Below are 21,362 nucleotides of genomic sequence, written 5' to 3' on the forward strand. Positions count from 1 at the left end.
GAGGGGGGGGAAAGTGAGAGGAGTGGGAGGCTGGGAGGAGGTGGAAATTTTTTTTTCTTTCTTAATAAAAAAAAAGCTAAAAAAAAAAGTGGTTCTGAGATCTTAACCTCTTCTCTGTGTGCTATTTTCTCCCACACTTTCACCAACCTCTTTCCGAGCCTAGCTAAGATTTGATGGGAGAAGTTAGTAATTTATGCCCAAGGATGAATCTGATATTTATGAATTCAACATCTATGTGTTCCTTCTCCCAGAATGACTGTGTCAGTAACCACCTAACGAACAGTACGGTATTTTCAAGAACTGTGAAATCGTTCTACAGTTGGAAAGCACAGTAATAGAAGTTGCTTCTTATTTGGTGACACAGATCCACCTTAGCCAAAATATTTTATATACCAAAAGAGATTTGCTTCCTGATCAACTATAGAGATCCACGATCTTATATGTTCAGACATCTTGTGCTGTTAATTACGGTGTTTCCATCATGCATTAATTCTCAGCTTCCTCATCTATAAAATTAAGGGGTTGAACAATCTGTCTAACTTTCCTTCCAGCTCGGACGTTTTGTGGTTATATGATCATTGGTTTGATGATTGAAAAAAAAGAGAGAATGTCAGCCAGAAATATTGAAATCAAATTTTATTTTTGGAAAATGACATTACACACATCTTGCAAATGTATACAGAAATGGAAATGCGATGGAGAACAGAGCTTGAGAGCCAAAAAGGATCGCAAGAGCAGCTACTTGGCTGCCCAGTATTGAACACTGCAGATGCATAGTGTTCATGGTTCACAACACCTCACACACATGGGGGAACTTCCCTAGGCAACCTTGAAGTCCTCAAACCAAAGAGCCCTCATCAGATTATGGTGGGGGAGATTAATGGTCACGGGAGATATAAAGGGTCTGCTCTAATCAGCTTACATGGGCCTTGCCTAACATACCAGTCCAAGAGAAACTAGTAAACCAAAAAGAGAGTGTTTTCTTGAAACACTGCCTTCGCATCACTCCCAGTCCAAGAGTGTGCAGCGTTGCCAGGGGAAAAGACAGCAAGGCATCTAAATCCATCACACCACTGCCTTTGCTGGCTGAGGAGTAGCTGAAACCCCTGAATATCTGTTACATGTATCTCTTTTGCTTTTCTTTTTCCCAGATAATTATTGGTCACCAGCCTTCTGATGTCTTCGTATACCTCAAAACTGACGCAGGGATCAAGGACATTTTTGGGTTGTGTGATTCCAAAAATCATTCAGTTCTATAATGTAATCTGGCAGCCAGGGACACTCCCAGTTTTCCTCTGATGTTTATGTAAAAGAGTGGTGAGTCTTTATCACCATGCCATTCCTTGAGCGATGATCAATAACTTCTGAGAAATCATAAAATTCTTTTCAACCCTTTTTTGGTTTGTTTGCTCTTTGCTAAGTTTACTTGGTAGGAATTCTTGGCCCCTAAATCAGTTATTTACAGTTAATTGTAAGATACCTGGGAGCAGGAAGGGGAGCGAGGAAAGAGGGCCACATGGGATAATATAGTCTTTTCAGAGGCTACAATGAGTTATTTAAGAAATGTGATGTACAAGACCATGCATTTACTCTCCAAAGGTAGTCACTAGCAAGCTAACACCTCTAACACTACAACCACCAATTACAGCTGTTTTGCTACAGGTACTCAATTCTAACTATAGCTATAGGGCAGAAAGGGTGGGTTGTTTCCATTTTATTCTTTCTCCCTTTGAAAATGGCCATAAAAGCATTTTCTGTACAAGTTTAATGGCACAAAAAGGTAACCAAAAAATTTAAATTTACTGCACATGAAAAATGCAAACTCCAGTCTCAAACCATGCATTAGATGTATACAAGTCATAAGGGGTTGTTGACTTAATGCTGCAATATAATATACTACCAAACAGCGAGTGTATTTTAGCATAACCTCTTACTTTCTCAAACCCCTTTAAAAGAATTTAGAAAGAAAAGTCACTGGAAAATTGGACAATGCATATGGTATTGCCAAGTAGTGACATTCCCAGGAACTGGGTACTCGGCTGAATTCATTAGCAGGCTTCATAAGCAAGCTAATTACTCATATATGGGCTGCCTGTGCTAGATCATGAACAGTTAGTGTTAAAAGGAAAATGGTTAGGTAAATCTAGTATCAGAAGGACAAATGCCTTCAACTAAGTAGTTTCTTCTTGAGCCTGGATTTGTTAAATACTCCTGTGGCTTAAATTGAACCCAATTGCCTACCAGTCTAGCTTAAACAATTCAACAGGCAGAAAACAGATCATAATGTTATAACAGAGAGCTTAATGAGTAGTGGTAAAAGTTTAAACAAATTGCTCCTGCTTCCCCTCCCCACTCGACCTAAGCAAATGACAGGAACAATTGCCTTTGGTCTCTCGTGATATTATATTGCAGCTTTTTAAAACTATGAGCAAATTAAATGAAATCAACTAAGACTATCTAGCCAATTTGAATGGATGGGTGGATTTTTTTTCCTGTTCTGTTGATTATTTATCTGAGCACACTACAGTGTTGCACGAAATGGCAGACTAAAAAATGAAGCACAAAGTGTTCTGTACAATGCTTGCTGAGAAGGTAAAGACCTAAACATCCATGAGCTGTGAGAGCAATGTTCAAAAAGATCTGCTGAGGCTAAAACAGAAAAAAAGAAAGGGCCAGCATAGGATTAATTTTCTTAACCTACTTGTGGCTGAATAGGGTAGGACCTGAATTCGTCGAGACTGAAAATAATTTCTCTTTAATCCCAAGGCAAAACTCATAAGCTAAAAAAGAGGCATATGCCCAGTGATGAGGCAGGGAAGAAGCGAAAAGATTTCAAAAGAGAGGGAAGGACTGTGCAAGTCAAAGAATGAGTGCCTTTTTTTAACTGTGGAATGAGAGAGTGATAACAGTTTAGACCGAGAATGAAAATAGGCATCTCGATGGGGAAAGGAAGCAGCAAGTAGAATGACAAAAAGCCACTTATTTCCTCGAGTTTTTGCCTAGAAATGAAACATTCCAATGCCTTCACGTCTTTGCTTTAGTTTACAAGATTTTCTTTTCTGACTTCTGTGTGCTAGTTGACCTTTTCCAATTCACCTGCCCTTCTAACCCAAGCAGGAAAGTGCCTTATTTTCCAATGAGAATTCTCTACTCTCCGAGATCTAAGTAACTCAGATAGGGAGGAAAAAATTCACTTCTAATTCTGGAAGGTTTTGACACCAGTAAACTAAGAAACATTTTGCTTCCCAGATGATAGCTAGTCTCAGAGCAGCTTGGTCAAAGCCTGAGCTCTTCATTGATACTTAAAGAGGAGCTATGTGAAGCAAACCTAAAAGGCTAGACGGAGAGAATAAATGAGGCCTTTGGTGTGATGGTTAAGGAAATCCCATTTTGTAGCCAAGGGAGATGACTCTTTAACCAAAAAGGAAGCACGAAAAGTCAGTGACCTCTCATTGATCCAGGTGGCCATGCTTTTAAGGAAGAGGAAATCCTGCGGGATTCCCAGAACAGGGAGTGACACTACACATGTGGTTTTAGTGCAGCAGAGGCAGAAGTATGGCAGCTTCTAAATTCCAGACAAGGAAAGAAATCCAGGAATCCTAGCATTTTCAGGGTTCTTATGCTACAAAAGAGGTCCTATATGACCTCTGACATATTTTAAATGGCTGGGTCAAAACTCAGTCTTTATTCTTTCAGAGTTTGAAGTCTAAATCATAGGACTATAGACACTCCTATTTCCCTATATGAGCTCCAGACATTCCTGACCTTCCTTTTCAAAAATAATTAATTTTAGTTTATGTTAATTGGTGTTTTACCTGCATTCATGTCTGTGTGAGGATTTTAGGTTCTCTGAAAATGGAGCCACAGGCAGTTGTGAACTGTCATGTGGGTGCTGGTAATTGAATATGAGTCCCCTAGAAGAGCAGGAAGTACTCTAAAAATGCCGAGCCATCTCTCAAATCCCAGCCTCAGACCTTCTTAAGAAACCAATTTGGGCCTAGAAGCTAAACCTCTTTATACAGGGAAAGCAATATATAAATGAGGTCTGGATGTGGTTCCAAGTTACTTCATGTGCCCAAGAACAAGCTCCAATCATTGCTTAAAAAAAGAAAAGATAAAGATCCATTGGTTCTATTTCCATAGCAACCCAGACCACTGTGAAGAAAGTCAGTGAAGCTATGTTGTCATGGGCCTTCTGCTAGAGAAGTCTCCTGACACAGTTGTTTCTGAGGCAGCCTAGTCTCTTGAAACATTCTTATCACTGCAGAAGCTCATTTGGGACACAAAGATATGCTACTTCTCCCATCCCAAGGAGATGGGGTTGGTATGACTTCCTTGTTTTCTAAAAGGGAAATATATTTGCAATCAAATGTGAGAGGGAATGGTGGAAACTGAGCCTAGAATGTTGAAGAGACTGGGGATAGAGACACAATTTTATGTAGATCAAGCATTGTGTTCCTTTTCTTAAACGGGTGATGGATGATCCTAAGAAGTATCTAGGATATAGAAGCTACACACCCACTTTAGGATTCCTTGGTTATGCCCAACTGGAGAAGTGGAGAAAAGAGAAATTTCTGAACTTGGGTAAACCTAGTAAGAAATCTTTTGGAGCTCAATTAATATTAATTAGTTTCCAGATTTCCTTGCTGCAAGGAAACCCACACGTACAGATCATATTGTCAGAATTTATGTCCTGGAAAACCACATTAATAGGCTCCACAAAGACCTAGGATAAAATGTGCAAAGTTATTGTGTGCTATTTTGGTACAAGCACAAAGAACCAATATTTAATGGTAGCCAGTGCACAGTTTAGTGACAAAACCACTTGTATATACTTGAATATACTTGTATATACTTGTTTCCATCAGGGCAGCATGGCTATGGGGACATTGAGATTGAGGACTAAAATAAGACTTGATTATATTTCTCTAGTTTGGCTCAGTACCATATTTTAAAGAAATCATTGATAGTAAAAATGGTAGCCAGGCTAGTTTTTAAAATGTCAAAAAAAAGTCATCAAGGAAAGTCGGGATAAACAAATATATTGCTCTATTCTTGATTTCTTATTTTCTCCGTTCTGGAAAGAAGAAACTACTGTCTTATCCTGGCAGAAACAATGAGTGTGAAATGGCATAGCAGGAAGCTTATAAGGAAAAAAAGTAGTCATTTTTCCATTCCCTTTGGACAGAGCAGTAGTTTGGTGAGGGCGGGGCTACTTCAGTGGGAGTGGGGTTATTTAGAGATTTCCCAAGTTGGGATTTCCCTGGTCCTCCATGCTTCCCTCTCTTTGGGGCTGTTTGCAGCTCATGTGGATGAAACAATGAGAATGTGAAAAGGAAGAACCAGATTAGGTTGCTGAGTGGATTTCTTGGTGAGTTTAACAAAGTAGCACATGAATCCAGAATGCAACACGACCCTGGGAAAGAATATTCAGGAGCCTCACAGAAGACAATACAGGCTAGTTGGAAAAAAAAACCCTGGAATAAGACCCAAGAGGAGTAGGTTCTAATCCCAGCACTGCCAATAGGCAGCTGTGTGACCTTGCAGGGAAATTACTTAACTTCTTTGTTTCCTGGCCTTAAGGAAATGAAGACTTTGGAGCAGAGGATGTGATCTTAAGCTTCCTTCCAGTTAGAAAATGCTATGATTCAGTCTAGGCTAATACCAAGTCCATAAGGACACAAAGCAGTCATGCTAATGGCTATCCTTTCCAAAACAGCTAGGAGAAAAGAAGCTTTTCTCCCACTTTAACTCTAATTACCACTACTTACGAAGGTAGTTGTTCAACCCAGCACCCATATATACATTTCCCTTTGTTGCCCCTATTTCTATTTCTGTGGGGAAGAAAAGTCAGGAGGTAGGAACAAGCAACATGGGGTGTGTGTGTGTGTGTGTGTGTGTGTGTGTGTGTGTGTGTGTGTGTGTGTTGTGTGTAATAGAGCGGGAGATGTTATGGGAAGCAGTGGCAAACGCTTGCTGACTGACCATGCATACTCAACACAATGTGTCTACAGTGGTAAAACTGGATCAGATAAAACTGGAAATGAATAAGGGGAATGTATGAGCGCAGTTCCGCAAAAAAAAAAAATCACTTGAATATGAGCCAACTCACAATGAAATTATTGGACAGTTGAGTTTTGAACTACACCAAGCCTTGCCACATGAAGTAGCAGTAACAACAAAATGTTTTCTTACATGTATATGTGCCTGTCTATAAGTCAAAAACATTTGTAAAAGGTTTCCTTGTAGTGAGTTCAAAGGAGGACAGAAAGGGCACAGTTGTTATAGAAGAGTGTCTGTACCAAGTACATTCTAAAGAAACTATGTCCATAGTATTCTCCAGTGCTGTATATGCCACAAGTAAGAAAACACTCAGAGAACTACTGAGATGCCTGGGCATGAGGAACTTGGAAGTTTCTCTGCTCCTACTCTTTCAGTAGATCATTAAGCTGTCTGGATCTCCATGTTCTCATCTTAAATGAAGACAGGGACTACAAGGGATTTGCTGAAAGACAGACATAGAGTGTGCTGGAAGACCTGGCCCAGAAGATAAAAAGAGACCTCGTACCATAATTTCTATCTGTCCAGAATAACCAATTTGCTTTAATTAACTCAAACGTTCTGGGAGGCACTAAGAAAGTACTGAGCTTCTAGAAAGAAATAAGGGCTAAGTAAATAGGGCTTCTTAATCATTTCATGTGGGTATAAAATAAAGGCAAGAGCAGAACCTCCTTCTGGGTTCTTCAGTGACCAGTTTAACCAGAATTCCTATTATCAACTCTCCGGAACCAAAAGAAAAAATGTTTCTTGTAATTAAGGACATCTGAAAATTTTCAAGGGGCCTCTAGCTACCCCTTCCCATCCTACTTCCCCCTACACATTAGCAACGCCACCAAGTTGCCATCAATCATGTTAAGTTGTTCTCTACTAGTTCCTAATTATGAAGCAGCCTACACACATGTGCACACGCATGCACACACACACACACTAGCCCCACACTCATTCTACTTAGAATGGAGGGACAACTGCATATCATTCATCAGCCAAACATCTTTGCTTTGAATGTTGCATCTTTCATACTAACTGAGCAATTACAAAGAAATAAAGGAAATCTTTCTAACTATTAAAATCAAACACAGACTTGGCATGCATGGCTTTCACCTAAATTTAGTCATATTGGCTATTATGGGCTATGATTACAGACAAAAAGTCAGTATTATAAACCTCAAATACTGAAAGTTATTTCAAGTGATCAATCCTTAATAAAAAGAAATCCTTTCGAATGTTAAAGACAAGTGAAAGGTCTCTGCATCTTCAGTATGAAATATCAGGATTATAGATAAAAAAGTTACTTAAACTATGCCATAACATTTCATTTAAAATATAATTAGAATGTCTGGTCCACGTTGAGATTATTACTGTAAGTGTAACTGTTAAAAAGGTATCAAAAGACTGATTCTAATGAATTGGCCTCTAGTCATTGTGTTTTCTCCTGGAGCTTTCTGTTTGGCAGTGAGAGCATGATTTCTAAACTACAGTATTCTTCTGCATTTTTTTTTGGTAAATTTTCTGCTTGTGTTTTTTAGACAAAGAAAAAAATCACCAGTTTATAAAAAAGGAGCCTGAAGAGATTTGCTCCTGAAGTACAGACTTGAGTTTTTATAAAAAGGATATGGTTTCTTGATATAAAAGTCTACCAAAAGGTGTCAGACCTGAAAACAAATTCTCACAGTGTTTGTAGTGTTGGTTGTTTACAAGGCATTCAATAGAACAGAGCTAGATGGATACCACACTATTCATGTACTACTTTGTATGTCAGAAAGCCTCCTGGAGGAATCCGATATGTGACATCACTTACTCAAACTGAACAATTGCTTATTGATTCCAAATTTCCCCAACAGACGGGTTGACCAGAAATCCACTGTGCTTTATAAATCCTACTACTGAAATCTGGGCAGTTTTTCACCCAATTCCACCTCATCTCTTTCAGCTACCACCCTATACTATAGTCCTAAGCACATGGTGTCACGTTATAAGTAGCTGGTGTTTCTCCTCCTTGACAGACAAGATTAGTGCTAGACAATACACTGGGGGCTCAGTTAAGAGCAAAGAGTGAGGCCAAGGATCTGACTTGCCAGGCTCCTGAGATACTCCAGGATTCTGAAGATACAGAAGCAAGGGACACTTAGGTTTTCCATTTTTAGATCTGCATATGAATGTTTCCCACACACACAAACATTTTAAGTGATATGTATGTAAACAGTCTTCCACATAAGAAAGACTAGCATCTGAACAAATTGAGTGGGGAAAATACAAAGGCCCCTAAGCATTCAGTAGAAAGGTCATGAACTAGCACATTTTGCAGTTCTGGAAAGTCACTCAAAAGGATGCTTATCAATCTATCTCTCATAATTGGTAATTGTGAATTAGTGGCCCAGAGGAAAAGTCAACAAGAAAATAAACCCTACGTACTACAGAGTGTTTTTGAAAAAGAACAACAACAATAATAAAAATGTTTAAGCACCAATAGCCTTGTTGGTCACTTGAGCGAATGCGTTCTGCTGTAATGATAGATTTCACATGGAATCGCCCAGTGAATCGGAGTCATCCAGTGACAGCGGGAGGTACAAGTCCTGTAAGAAGAGAAGACACAAAGTTAACTCTCCTGTACTTGGTACCTTGAGTTTTGAAATGGTTGTACTTGTTTGAAATAGTATTTTTCTGATTTTGATTTTAAAATAATTAATACATTCACAAGGAGCTCTTGAAGTATATGCAGAGATAGCCAGTACTCTATATTCTATCAGCGTTTCCTACTCAACTTCCCCTAAAAGTTAATATCTTGTAGATTGCTGTGTTCTCATTTGATTCTCATTCTCTCTCTCTCTCTCTCTCTCTCTCTCTCTCTCTCTCTCTCTCTCGCTCTCTCTCGCTCTCTCTCTCTCTCCATGTGTAAGAACTACAATGCTGAGGGGGCAATATAAGTGCACAAAACACTTCTAAAATTGAATTGAAGCAAAGCAACAGACAGTAGAACTGACTCTGTAACTGGATTTGATTCTCAAACACGTGCCTACAGTGCAAATGCCTTACCAACAAAAGCATCTTTGAGCTGCAGACTCACAGACATGTGCAGTGGGACTCTGAAATTTTGATCCTCCATAAATATTATAACACTCTCAAAATCAACTTTTTTGGAAACTCTGGAAATGAATCAAAGGCTTATAATAAAACAAGAAGCATGTATTCAAGAAAAATGGCTGCGTTTAAGTAAAACTAGTAAGATTTTTGGTGTCCTGGCTTGCCCTGATTTTGCTTTCCCTCTGCCAAACTCCACAGTATCTTTGAAAGCCAGCGACCTCCAATAGTCACCAAACCTGCGATCTAAGAGCCACTGAGTAACACAGATAAGGTGGGAGAACCCACAACATCTTACTTCCAGAGAATAGTCTTGTTAACCTGAGTAGGAACTTTCTGTAAACTCCTCCTCACAGGATTCGGTTCAGAGAACACTTGCTACAATCAGCATTTTCAAGACGCATCAATCAATACAATTGCTTAAAATTATAACATCATAGCCAGTGTGGTGTCATGGTGCATGCCTTTAACCCCAGCATTTGGGAGGGAGATGTAGGCAGATCTTTGTGAGTATGAGGGCAGCCTGGTCTTTACAGCAGGTGCCAGGTAGTCAGGGCTACGTTGTGATACTCTATCTAAAAAAAAAAAATGACTTTCTCTAAAGTGTGATGATATGGGAGTATCATATATCAATCTGTTGATTTCATTGGTTAAGCAATAAAGAAACTGCTTGGCCCTCATAGGTTAAAACATAGGTGGGTGGAGTAAACAGAACAGAATGCTGGGAGGAAGAGGAAGTGAGCTCAGAAGAGACTCGACAGCTCTGCACTCTGGAACAGAGACGCCATGCTCCCGGCTCCTGGGTGGACGCGGGGATAGCTCTGCTCTCTGAGGCACACGTGATGAAGCTCCGACCCAGGATGGACATAGGCTAGAATCTCCCTTGTAAGCCACCTCGTGGGCTACACAGATGCGAGAATTAGCCTAGAAGAGGCTAGATAGAAATGGGCCAAGCAGTGTTTAAAAGAATACAGTTTGTGTGTTGTTATTTTCTGGGCATAAGCTAGCAGGCGGCCGGGGTGCTGGGGACACAACCCCGCCGCTCCTATTACAACAGTGTGAATGTGTTCAGGAGTAAAAGTTAGGGTAAATAACACATCTAAAGACTCTACAAGGAAAAACTGTGAAAATTAGAAGTCCATGGGGAACTTTGAACCTCTCTAACATATATTCCTAGGAATCCAAGTAACAAGCTACAGGTTGGTTCCTGTGTGCATCTGTCAGGCCCAGGTGACTTTGGGGTCCTGTGCAAGCAGAAAGTAAAAGCTAAAAGCACAGTTGTCAACCACTTGATAGATGGTTGAAGTCGTGACACAACATTCACAGAGACCATCAACAACAAAGGTCAGCAACAAATCAAAACATTTAAGGAACTCAAGAAAATCCTTTTGAATCCAAATTTTTACTATAAGAAATAAATGCAGGCATCCCAAATGGAACACAGACACAGAGTTCACTGCTGGAATACATGTCCTACGATAAATATTAAAGAGAGCTGTTCGAGGAGCTATGACAATATCTCAGATCCACATTAATAAAAAAATCAGTAGGGCAAATTTACAAATATATTCCTGAGACTGTATGCACTAGATTTTGTAATTCTTTTCATTTAATGTTATTTGAAAATGTATTCATTTTTATCACATATATTTGACATTTATAACATGAGGTTATGGGACACATATAGATAATAAAATAATTACTATAGAGAAGCAAATATCTATGGAATCTTATAATCATTTTCTTGTATGAGAAGGGCAACTAAATACACTTCCTTCATAATAGTTTTATTTAATTCAGTCACTTTGTAGATGAGATTTGTATATATGTTCATATAGATTGTCTTCTCTGCTCATATAACCTGTCTGTTATGATGTATCCATTGATATATACATCCCATTTTCTCCACCCCTCGATTCCTTCTGGCAACCACTGTTTCGTTCTCCATCTCTAGGTATTTGATTTTTTTATTTTAAAGAATTCCACACATAAGTGAGATCATGCATTAGTTTTCTGTTTCTGGTTTATTTCAAATGACAACTGTACGATCTGGTAATTACAAAAATGTGTTGATGGACATTTTGTGTATAAAGACATAATGTGTATGTTTATAAGAGGCCAAAGGAGGGGGGAAAGAAATGGTGCTACCCTGTCCAAAAAATTAAGACAGAATTTAAATAAAGTTGGTGTTAATCTAGATTATATCAAGAAAGCAATTAAACAATTGGATGTGGAGCTGAATGTTGAAGCCGACTGTTTCACCAGGGTATAAAGTGACCTTTATATTATTCAGAGGCTTTGTATATTTCCTGAGAAACACCCGTGGAGTTCACTAACTTTCAGTATCTGTCTCATTTCTTGTCTTTTAACAAAACTGGGGAAAATAAAATGTAGTTATTGGCCTCATAGTTCATAATATTTTAGAACTAGAAGGACAGGTAAAGATCTTGTAGTCCATCCATCTCAAGACTCTAAGGGTCTTACTTATTGGTTTTCTATCTTAAGATTATATTCATTATTCAATTTGAGGTATTGAAATTTTCAGTTAATGCAATTGGGTTACGGTTGGATTACCTATCTTAATTCTACCAGTTTCTGTTTCACATATACTGACGCAATGTTCTTAAGGGGCCTATATATATTTATAAATATGTTTTATGGAAGTGTTAGCCCTTCCTTTTGTCATCAGAGATTTGATTTTTCTCCCTAGTAACAAATTTGCTTTAAGTTCAATAGTTTTCTAATATTTGTATTGTCATCATAGCTTTTAGCTACAGTATGCTTTGTATTTAGAGCTGTATATTTATTCATTCATCTTACCCACTATTTTGTATCTTTTGATCTGTATCTTCCCATTTCCTTTATTACTTTTTCCTATGATTCTACTCTCTGCATATTTGCATCTTTTAGTTTATATTGTTTCTGTTTTAGACAGCATAAAAGCGGGTCATGCCTCACAAAAATGATTCTGGCAATCACAGGCTTTTAAGTTGAGTTGGTGATTAATCTGTTACTATTAAACCTACTAATATTTAAAGTAATTAATGGTAAATAGGAATTAGACCAGATATCTCATTCTTTTCAGTCTTGTCTCTTTCACTCAGTATTCAGTTCTCGGTTTAATGTTCAATGCATATTGTCTGGCATTGTTGATTGTTTTTAACTAACTATCTTTTATTTTTAAATGGTATCTAATAACTGTTTTCTTGGTGGAAATAATTTTACTAGATTATTGTTGCAGAGTTTGCCTCAAAAAAAATGAGGAGAGGTTAAGGGTAGAATTGTGAAAGCTCTTTTGCAATGGCTGTGACTTAGAAAGAGTAAAGAGCAGGTCATGGGGAGAATCATTAGGAATAAACCTACAAATGAACTGCTTCTATACCTCTATCAATTCATTTCATATTGAAAGCCTGAGGGGGGATGTAAGGGAAGAACAATGTTCAGGAAAAGTAATTGCCTCAGCATTCTGTTTTTGTTGATTGATATGTAGAAATACTGAAACGCAGAAACACACATATTGCTTAACAATACAAATAATTTGCACCTTAAATTCATTTGCTTAGTCCCTTGGAGCCCTACAGAACAAAATGTTTGTAACAAATACAGCTGTGCTGGCAATACAACTGCCTTAGAGAAAACAAAAGTCAGTCTTTGGTCCAAGGAGCTTATAGTCCAAAAGAAGTCAGGAAGGACATTGGGGAAACCTAGCTTCTAGTTAGGTTGGCTATTTTTCCAACACACCCTGAGCTTTCTTAGTGATATAGCATTGCTCTTCCTGATGTTTTAAAGCTTGTGTGACTGTCTCACCAGCCTTTTCAAAGCTTAGCCAGTCTTCAAGGTTAAATAGCACCTCTGTGAAGTCTTTGCCAGTTTTCATCTTCATTGGGTCCCCATCACATGTCCTCCCCCCCCCCTGTTTTGTGCTCTTCCTTGTATTACCCAAAGCCACATAAATTCTAGCTAATTGTGCCTGTGATCTCAGGACAAGGCTCCTACTTTATTCATCAAATGTCTTTCTGACCACTGCTAGGATGACAAAAGAAATGCGGAAATAGAAGTAAGTGCGTATTTAAATGATGTTAGTTATATGTTCAGGCACTATGTCTGATATATTTTCCTTGCATTGCCATTTTGTAGAAAATTCTTCAAGTTTAGAACTGTGGGTGAAATCACTAATCTGAAAATTATTTTACTCAAAGAGTTTGTCTACGTTTCTACATTTTTAAACATCTTTAACTGGGGATTAGCTCCAAAAGCAGTCTTCAATAAATATTTGTTAAATCATACCAAGGCTATCATTAATCTCTTAACTTTTGCCCTCATCTGTAAAATGGGAAGGCTAGCTATCTGTCCTTTCTCTTTCACAGGGGTATTTCAAAGAGAAGCAAGAACATGGCTTGTGAAAGGTTAAAGCAGCATAGAAATAAAAAAAATGAAATGTTGTTCTCATTAACTAACTTAAGATGTACTGCATGTCCATACTGCGGCACTTGAGTATGCGGACTTTGGCTAACCCCATTGCAGCTGCATTAAAGAGGATTCTCCATGAGCTGCCTAAGAGAAGCCAAGCATCTGATTACAGCTTAGAGCCCCAGCACAGCAATCAAAAGTTACCAAGGGGATGCTAGGACATCTAGATTGTTTCCAGTTGCATAGGAGGAGAGAGATTGCCTCGGCCACCTGCTTCCTGTCTCCACCATGACTCACACCTTTCAGGGTCACTAGGACAGAAGTTCAGCTGAGATCTGTTCTGGTCACTGCCCAGGGAGATTGGTGTTCCTAAGGCTCAGGTGGCAAGCACGGAAAAGGACAGATACAAAGCTCAAACCTGAGAACTGGAAGGACTGAAACAAGGTCTCAACACGCTTTTAGCTTATGCCAAAAAGTCACCTCAATCTCCAGTGTTGGCCATGTAAACGGGAGGCCATTGCTTCCTATTAAGATGCACAGAAAGGTATGTACATCTTCATTTCTAGAATGTACTGTCCTGAAAGATAAAAATCATAGGAACCTTTCCAGGTCAAAAAATACTAAAAGAACACAGCCACTGCTAGATTAGATCCTGGACCAAGAAAAGAATATTACTGAGCAATTGATAAAATTGATAAAAATTGGAATACAGACTATAACCACTTTTTATCTTTCTTGACTAACTCTCATGAGGTTGAAAATTGTGCCATTGTTATAAACCATTTTTGTCCTTAGGAAACATACATTGGATGTTCTAGTATAATGGGGCATGCAGCTTATTCTCAAGTAACTCAGGAGAATGGCAAAAAGTAAAGGTTATATGTATTCATATACATATATAGAAAAAAAGAGAGCACCAAAAACAAGGTAAATGAAGGAAAACAGAAATGACTGACAAATGTGCATTAAAAATGTATAACTAAATAAAATCAATAAAAAATAAAATAAAAAGGAATACAGGATCACTATTATTACAATTCCTCAGTAGGTTTGGAGATAGAAAAATGTCTTTAAAATAATATTATACCAAAATCTAGATGTATATTTAATTTGAAAATTTGACTAGAAAAGTATATAAACTGTGTTTGCTTTTCTGTTTTAAGAAAAATTAATCTTAAGAATGCAATATACAGAGAACTCTATAGAGAAGATAACAACACAGCTCTGACAATTCTTCCACCTATGGCAGTGGCTAAATTTGTTTACAGAACTGTGTGTACAAATGAACAAGTCACAGGTATCTACAAGTCCAACCAGGAAAAACAAATTTGATAATGCCAACACTCACCTGAACGATTATGAAAGAATGGGTCCTCAACCTAAAAGAGCTGAACGTACATGGCAGTTGAATGATACAAATGAGCAGAGAAAATGCCCCGGATGCCTCTGGCACTTAGGGAAAGGCTGATGGAAAGTGCTGGCATTGGCATGGAGCACACTTCCCAGAAAAGAATGTAGTTGCAGAAAGGCATAGGGTAAAGGCACCCTAAGAGAGAATGTAGTCCAGAAGGATCTTCATGACAGTGAAATTTCAGAGAGAGCTTGCTTCCATCTTGTAACGTCCATATTAACAAATTTTACTAAGCAGCAAACAACCAAAAACTGACTGGCAAGTGATTTTCACCCATCTTACAATCTCCCACATGGACTACTGAGACAGTTGAGCATTTTCTGAAATCCAGTAGATCAAGAAGGACAATAAAAAGGCGCTGGTCAGGACCAATATAAGAAATAAAAGGGGGTCATTAAAGAAAAGGAATGAGCATTATCAATAACAGAGCATGTGAAAACCAAATTAAAGCTAAAAGCAAGCTAAAAGTGTGCTATTAAAAGATAATGATAAAACTTATCAGATAGTGGTATGCTTTGAAATCTTCTGAAATTTTACATGGAGTGTGTACGTGTGTGTACTTTCATGTACCACACCACACAAACAGAGTTCAGAGGTCAACTTTTAGGAGTCACTTCTTTCCTTCTACCATGTCTGTTCTAGTGACTGAGCTGAAGTTGTCATGTTTAGTGACAAGTGACTTTACCCACTGAGTCATCTCTCTAGTCCTGCTGTTAAGTATATAGCAATTGACTTTCTATGTGGAAAAATTAAAATCTTGATTTACTTGATGGTTTCTATGGTCCAAATAATTCTGCTGCGACCAAGTTAAGTGCACGATGTCAGTACACATACAGCTAAAAAGCAAGGTATAAAAGCAAGGTATAATTTGTGTGTGTGTGTGTGTGTGTGTGCGCGCGCGCACCCGTGCACACTCAGTATTTTGTGATTTGTATTTATGTTTTCAGGCTTGACCATTTGGTATTGCATAATCAATTGGTGTGCTCTTCCTTGAGGAAGACCATTTTTCCTGCTCTCAGCATTCCTTTGTTCCCTGGCGGAATTCTTGGTACTTCAACTTCATGGAGTCAACAAAGGTAAGTTCTGACTTCAAAATGAGCTGTTAAAGTACAGTAGGTGAGCAAATCTCTATGTCACCTTCTAAGAAACTCTGAGTGCAAAGGAGTTTAGTAAGGTATAAGAGACATAATACCTTGTGCTTCCGAAGACTTCCCGGACTTGTAGGTGTAGAGATCGGAGACTGCTTCGATTTAGGTGTTGACAGCTGACTGCTAGAAGTTCCATTTGCTAACCCAAGGCAAGAGAAAAAGAAAAATGAAAACCAACAGCATATAAAAGAGCACGGTTTTGCTTCTCCTAAGGCACTAAGAGCATTCAAACAAGGTACAATGTCAAATGATTTGATAGAAGCAAATTGAAGTGAAAAGAAATTTATTCTTCCAATGCCCCAAGAACTGCTGTCCTCAGTTAATGTTGTCCAGCACAGAGCAAGACATCCAGAACCTTCACCCTGCCCAGTGTTTGTCAGTAACAAGAATCTAGTTCTTTTCCAAACTTTTTCATTTTAATCACCAGGTTTGATCCTCACATCTCTGTGAGGTAGTTTGAGAAATCATTATTTTACTTTAATTTTTGAGCTAAGAAAGATAAGACACAGAGAATGCATGTGCCTTACATTAAGGGGAAGAAATATGAGCACTTTGGGCTAGGATATATCCCCTTTGGAGTCAGCTGAATGAGACTGATGTATGACAGACCCAATATCGATTTCCACACTTTCTTATTCACCTCCTCATCCTTTACTACCACTTCTTTCATAGAAACAAAAGAAGGAAAGAAACGAAAAGAAGGAAACAAATAGAACAAAGAAACAACAGAAGGAAAGAAACAACCAGAAATGAGAATGAAATAAATCAGAGAAACAGGACATAAATTTTAAAGACAAGCTCAAATGGACTAAAGTGGAGCTGAAGAGAGAATAGATAATAGTAGAAGATCTGAAAAAAATAAAAAAAAAAATAGTAGAAGATCTGTAATGGAGACAAGAAAGAAAAGGTGATTAGAATAAAAGACTGAAAATAGAGAAAAATGTATAGGGACCTGAAAATTAATTCTAGGTAACTGTGAACAGCATCAAGGTACAACCCCAATCTGTCTTCAGTCAAGAACATGATAGAAACGAGATGATTAAGGGTTTAACATCTCTGTGTTCCACTTCGGTTTCAAGCTGTTTTCCATCCCCCTGTTAATGAGCACTTTTAATATGAAAAAAAGAAAGGTGTCACATCAAAATGTGATAATTAAATGGTTTTCCATGACATGTACTGCTTTCTCATGCTGAAATATTTTTTTAATCATAGGGCCTAAGTTGTTAGTAAGATATTCTGAAGTATGCAATTAAAACAGAGGGGAGTGTCTCAGCAGTGCATAGTGGAATGAGACGGGGGAGAGAGAACACTTCAAAGATTGCCTAAGAATATTGTGGTTAGTCCCACAGAAGCGGTTTAAGCTTCAATATCATAACTATTCCCTGATTATATACATCCTCTCCACTGCTTATGATAATATTTCCTTATTTTTGAAAACACACCCATCAATGGAAGACACAGAAGTTGCACCATTGTAGTGGCTGCTGAGATTATCCATGTTTAAATGAGCTAAAAAAAAAAACCACTTGGGAACCCACTGACTGACTTTATTCTGTTATCTTTCATTTGCTTCTTGAGAAGCTTTTCTCCATGTCATTTATACCATTGGCCAACAGCCATGGAACACCACCTATGAGACAAAGATTAGGGTTTCAGAAAAAAATACATCACTTCCCCAGAAGTGGGGGGAGCGAAAGCAAGGATTAAGTCAAGTAAGTATGTGGATAAAGGCCTGCACTGGATTTTATCTGAGCCAAAGGAAAGAATTTGTAACAAGGGGAATTGGAAATAAACAAGAAGCAACATCTAAGTATTTTGGAAACGGAATCTGGACTAGGGAAATGTCCATAGTCTGAAAGTAGACTCATGGCTGCCAGAGACTGGGGGATGGAAAAAGGTGGGGAAGTGGAATGTTTTTGCTAATGATTGGGAACTTCGTTTTTGAGTCACAGTTTTTCTGGCATTAAATCATGATAATTGTGACAAATACCACAATTAAAATCCGCAATGTTCTTTAAATTAGTTCATATCAAAGAAAATATGTTAAAGAAAGTAAATTGAAGCTAGTAAAGTAAAGAGGAGAGAAAGTGTATTCTAGGAATTGCAATTGCACTAGAAGACAAAAAGATGTGAAAGAATACAATATGTTTTCAAAGTGCAAGTACCTGCCAATGGCTCAAGGGTATGGTCACTGAAGGAATGCTCAAACAGATACAGCAGAAGACTAAGGATGTGAGCCAGATTTTGGTGGTGTGACCCACGGATATTTGGGGTTGCTCTTGGGCAATGGAATAGGCCTGTAAGCTCATCCCTTGACAGTCTGAGGCAGGACAATGGCAAATTTAAGGACAATGTATTCAACTTAGCATCAGCTCAAGACTTTTCCAGCAATTTAAGGGCTGGGGAAGGAACTTGGTAGTCCTAGATTTATTTTCCAGTCTATAAAATAAAAGTTTGGGTTTGATTGCTAAAGGGAAACCTCAGGTGCATTTTAAACTGAAGTGCACGCAAATAAATTTAAATTGAAAAATTACTCCAGCCTCTGAAAATGAAACTAGGAATGGATAGGATGGGTTCAGAAGAGAAGAAGACATAACAAAAGATACAGCAGTGGCCAATTAGTTTGCAAAGCTCCAACTAAAGCAATATGGAAGGAAAATAGGGACCCTTGTGTAGATAGAATTTTGGAGGTCAGACAAGTAGAGAGTATTGTGTTCACTTATTTTGTATGCTGTCCCCTAAATAAAGAATGCTACCTATACCAAAATGCAGTGTTTAAGTACCAGAGTTTGCTTTCTAAAAATTAAATGACATACTCTAAGAAAGGCAAGACTGGAGTGCTGCAAAAAGTCACTTTTTCTCTGTAGGAAGGAAATGAAGGAGTTAGTAGTTGAAGGAGTTAATAGACTGTCTACATTGCCCAAAGGCTTTCCCAGCAGAACCAGGCAAAAGCTTCCATAATGGAGCACTCATAGAGAGACCTATGCAAACTGACATAGTCGAGCCTTCCCCCAATGCTCTAACTTGAAATCTAAACACTAACAAGAAGTGTGAGTACATTCCTGTATGGATTGGGGCATTTATTCCATACGGTTGCTGTATACTCTACACATCCTCCTTTTCTAATTTTTGTCCCCCAACTACGAAGGGTGGCTACTCTGCCCCAACATTAAAATTCCCCTCTTCATTTTCTCATTTATCTGAGAATGAACTCAGTGGCCTTGGCAAAACATGGAAAATTGTCAGTCACAAGTGTGTCAGTTTTCATTGGCTGAGTATAGATCTGAGAACAAGATTCTTCAATTTCCAGATCTTTTTCTCCGTATCCTCAAAAACTCTTTTCAACCAGCAACTTCAGATGTATACAAATATCCACTCCATATATGCTTTTCTCTACATTCTCCTATTTGTTTGAGTGATTATATACAGGAGTGATACACTGTTTTCATGTCCCTACCTTACTGGATCAATCTTTTTTTAATTATTTATTTATTTATTAAAGATTTCTGCCTCTTCCCCACCACCGCCTCCCATTTCCCTCCCCCTCCCCCAATCAAGTCCCCCTCCCTCCTCAGCCCGAAGAGCAATCAGGGTTCCCTGACCTGTGGGAAGTCCAAGGAACCCCCACCTCCATCCAGGTCTAGCAAGTTGAGCATCCAAACTGCCTAGGCTCCCACAAAGCCAGTACGTGCAGTAGGATCAGAAACCCATTGCCATTGTTCTTGAGTTCTCAGTAGTCCTCATTGTCCGCTATGTTCAGAGAGTCAGGTTTTATCCTTAAGTAATCCGTAAAAAATAAAGGCCTTTATCATTGACCTTCTAAAAGTATGCACATGGGTTTTTCATAATTCAACTGCCATGGACTACATTGTTGCAGAACTGAAGATATTCTCCCATACTTTCTCAGAAATTGCTGAGGGGGTAAAATCTGAAGATGGACATAAAGAAATGAGACTTGCAGACATGAACTGGCAAACATAAGGAATCCCTGCACTTAAAGCATAAATCAAGAATGTTTTTACAAACACATTTTATCTACAGACTGTGAGAAAAACTTTGAAATAACACAATTTTGTATACATTCTAGAGCAAAATTCTTACAAATATCAAATAAAAGAAGAAGCGGGATGTAGTGTAGTTGGTGTCTGGTGAACTTTGTGTGTACTTTTGTACTGGCAAAGCCTTAAAGAACAGTGGTTCTCAACCTGTGGGCCACGACCCTTTCACAGGGGTAGCATATCAGAGATCATTCATACCAGATATTTACATTACAGTTCATAACAGTAGCAAAATTACAGTTGTGAACTAGCATTGAAATAATTTTATGGTTAGGGTTCACCACAACAGGAGGGTCTGTGTAAGGGTTCCAGCATTAGGAAGGTGGCAAACCACTCACTGTTATAGAGAGGGTATCATATTGCCTATCATCTTAGGAGTGATTGGAAGCTTCATCACTGATTGATAGCCTCTCCTTCCCCCTGCTGTCCTCTTTAGCTCTCTAGTAATTGGGGAGCACCTTGGGAGGGACTCTTCTCCTTCACTGACTATTGTCTTTCCTAGTCCACAGAATCACAAAATTATTTCACTGCTCTCAGCTTTCTATATAGACCAAATCCTCTCACGTCTCCTAGTAGAATTCATTTTCCCCTTTGCAATGAAGGTGTACCACATTCATTTCAACCTCTTTGACCACCTTGTCAATATTTTAAAATTAGTGTTATGCATTTAGCAGGTGTCTATGATGAGTTGACCATCAATCCTCTCCCTGACCCACACACTCCATAAGAAGGGAGCAGAGCCAAGATTTGGATTACAGATTTCTGATTCCAAAGCCTATGTGTACTCTTTTCTCTTGGTTTTCAACTTTTGTGACATAGGCCTTTCATTTTTTAAAAAAACAAATGCTCCTGGGATTTCTTCCTCTGGCATTTTTTTTTCCACAGGAACTAGGAGAAACAGGGAACATGGTGGCAGAGAAAAAGAAAGGGCCAAGAAGAAAGTAGGAGCAGCTGGCTCGGGCGCTGGGACCGAACCCGAATCGGGAGGGCAAAGGGGAGGGTGGTAGTTCCTGTGTCTCCATACCCTGCCTGCAGCTAGCAGGGTGGGCCCTTGGTTTGCCAGCTACCCAAGCAGCACGGAGTTTCGATCTGGGCACCCGGGAGAGACATCATTGGGCTACCCAAGAAGCACAGAGATCCGATCTGGACACCAGGAGAACCATCACTGGGGAGTGACATCACTGGGAAGGTACATCA

General features: G+C 38.7%; 1 protein-coding gene across 5 annotated transcripts in view; it reads right to left on the minus strand.

The window, feature by feature from the left end:
• Positions 1-626: 626 nt before the first annotated feature.
• Dcx (doublecortin) overlaps positions 627-21,362 on the minus strand; it is an 89,786-nt gene continuing 69,050 nt past the window's right edge. For 3 of the 5 annotated variants that reach the window (XM_026777959.1, XM_026777956.1, XM_026777957.1), the window contains exons 6-7: positions 16,149-16,246; positions 627-8,633 (exon numbers count right to left, since the gene is read on the minus strand). In XM_026777959.1, coding sequence (XP_026633760.1) covers positions 8,577-8,633; positions 16,149-16,246 — 155 coding nt within the window. In that variant the 3' untranslated portion in view covers positions 627-8,576. The remainder of the gene's footprint in view (positions 8,634-16,148; positions 16,247-21,362) is intronic. The other 2 variants (XM_026777958.1, XM_026777960.1) reach the window with 2 other exon arrangements.

The sequence above is a fragment of the Microtus ochrogaster genome, unplaced genomic scaffold (genome assembly GCF_000317375.1).
Source record: "Microtus ochrogaster isolate Prairie Vole_2 unplaced genomic scaffold, MicOch1.0 UNK92, whole genome shotgun sequence".
NCBI classification, from domain to species: domain Eukaryota; kingdom Metazoa; phylum Chordata; class Mammalia; order Rodentia; family Cricetidae; genus Microtus; species Microtus ochrogaster.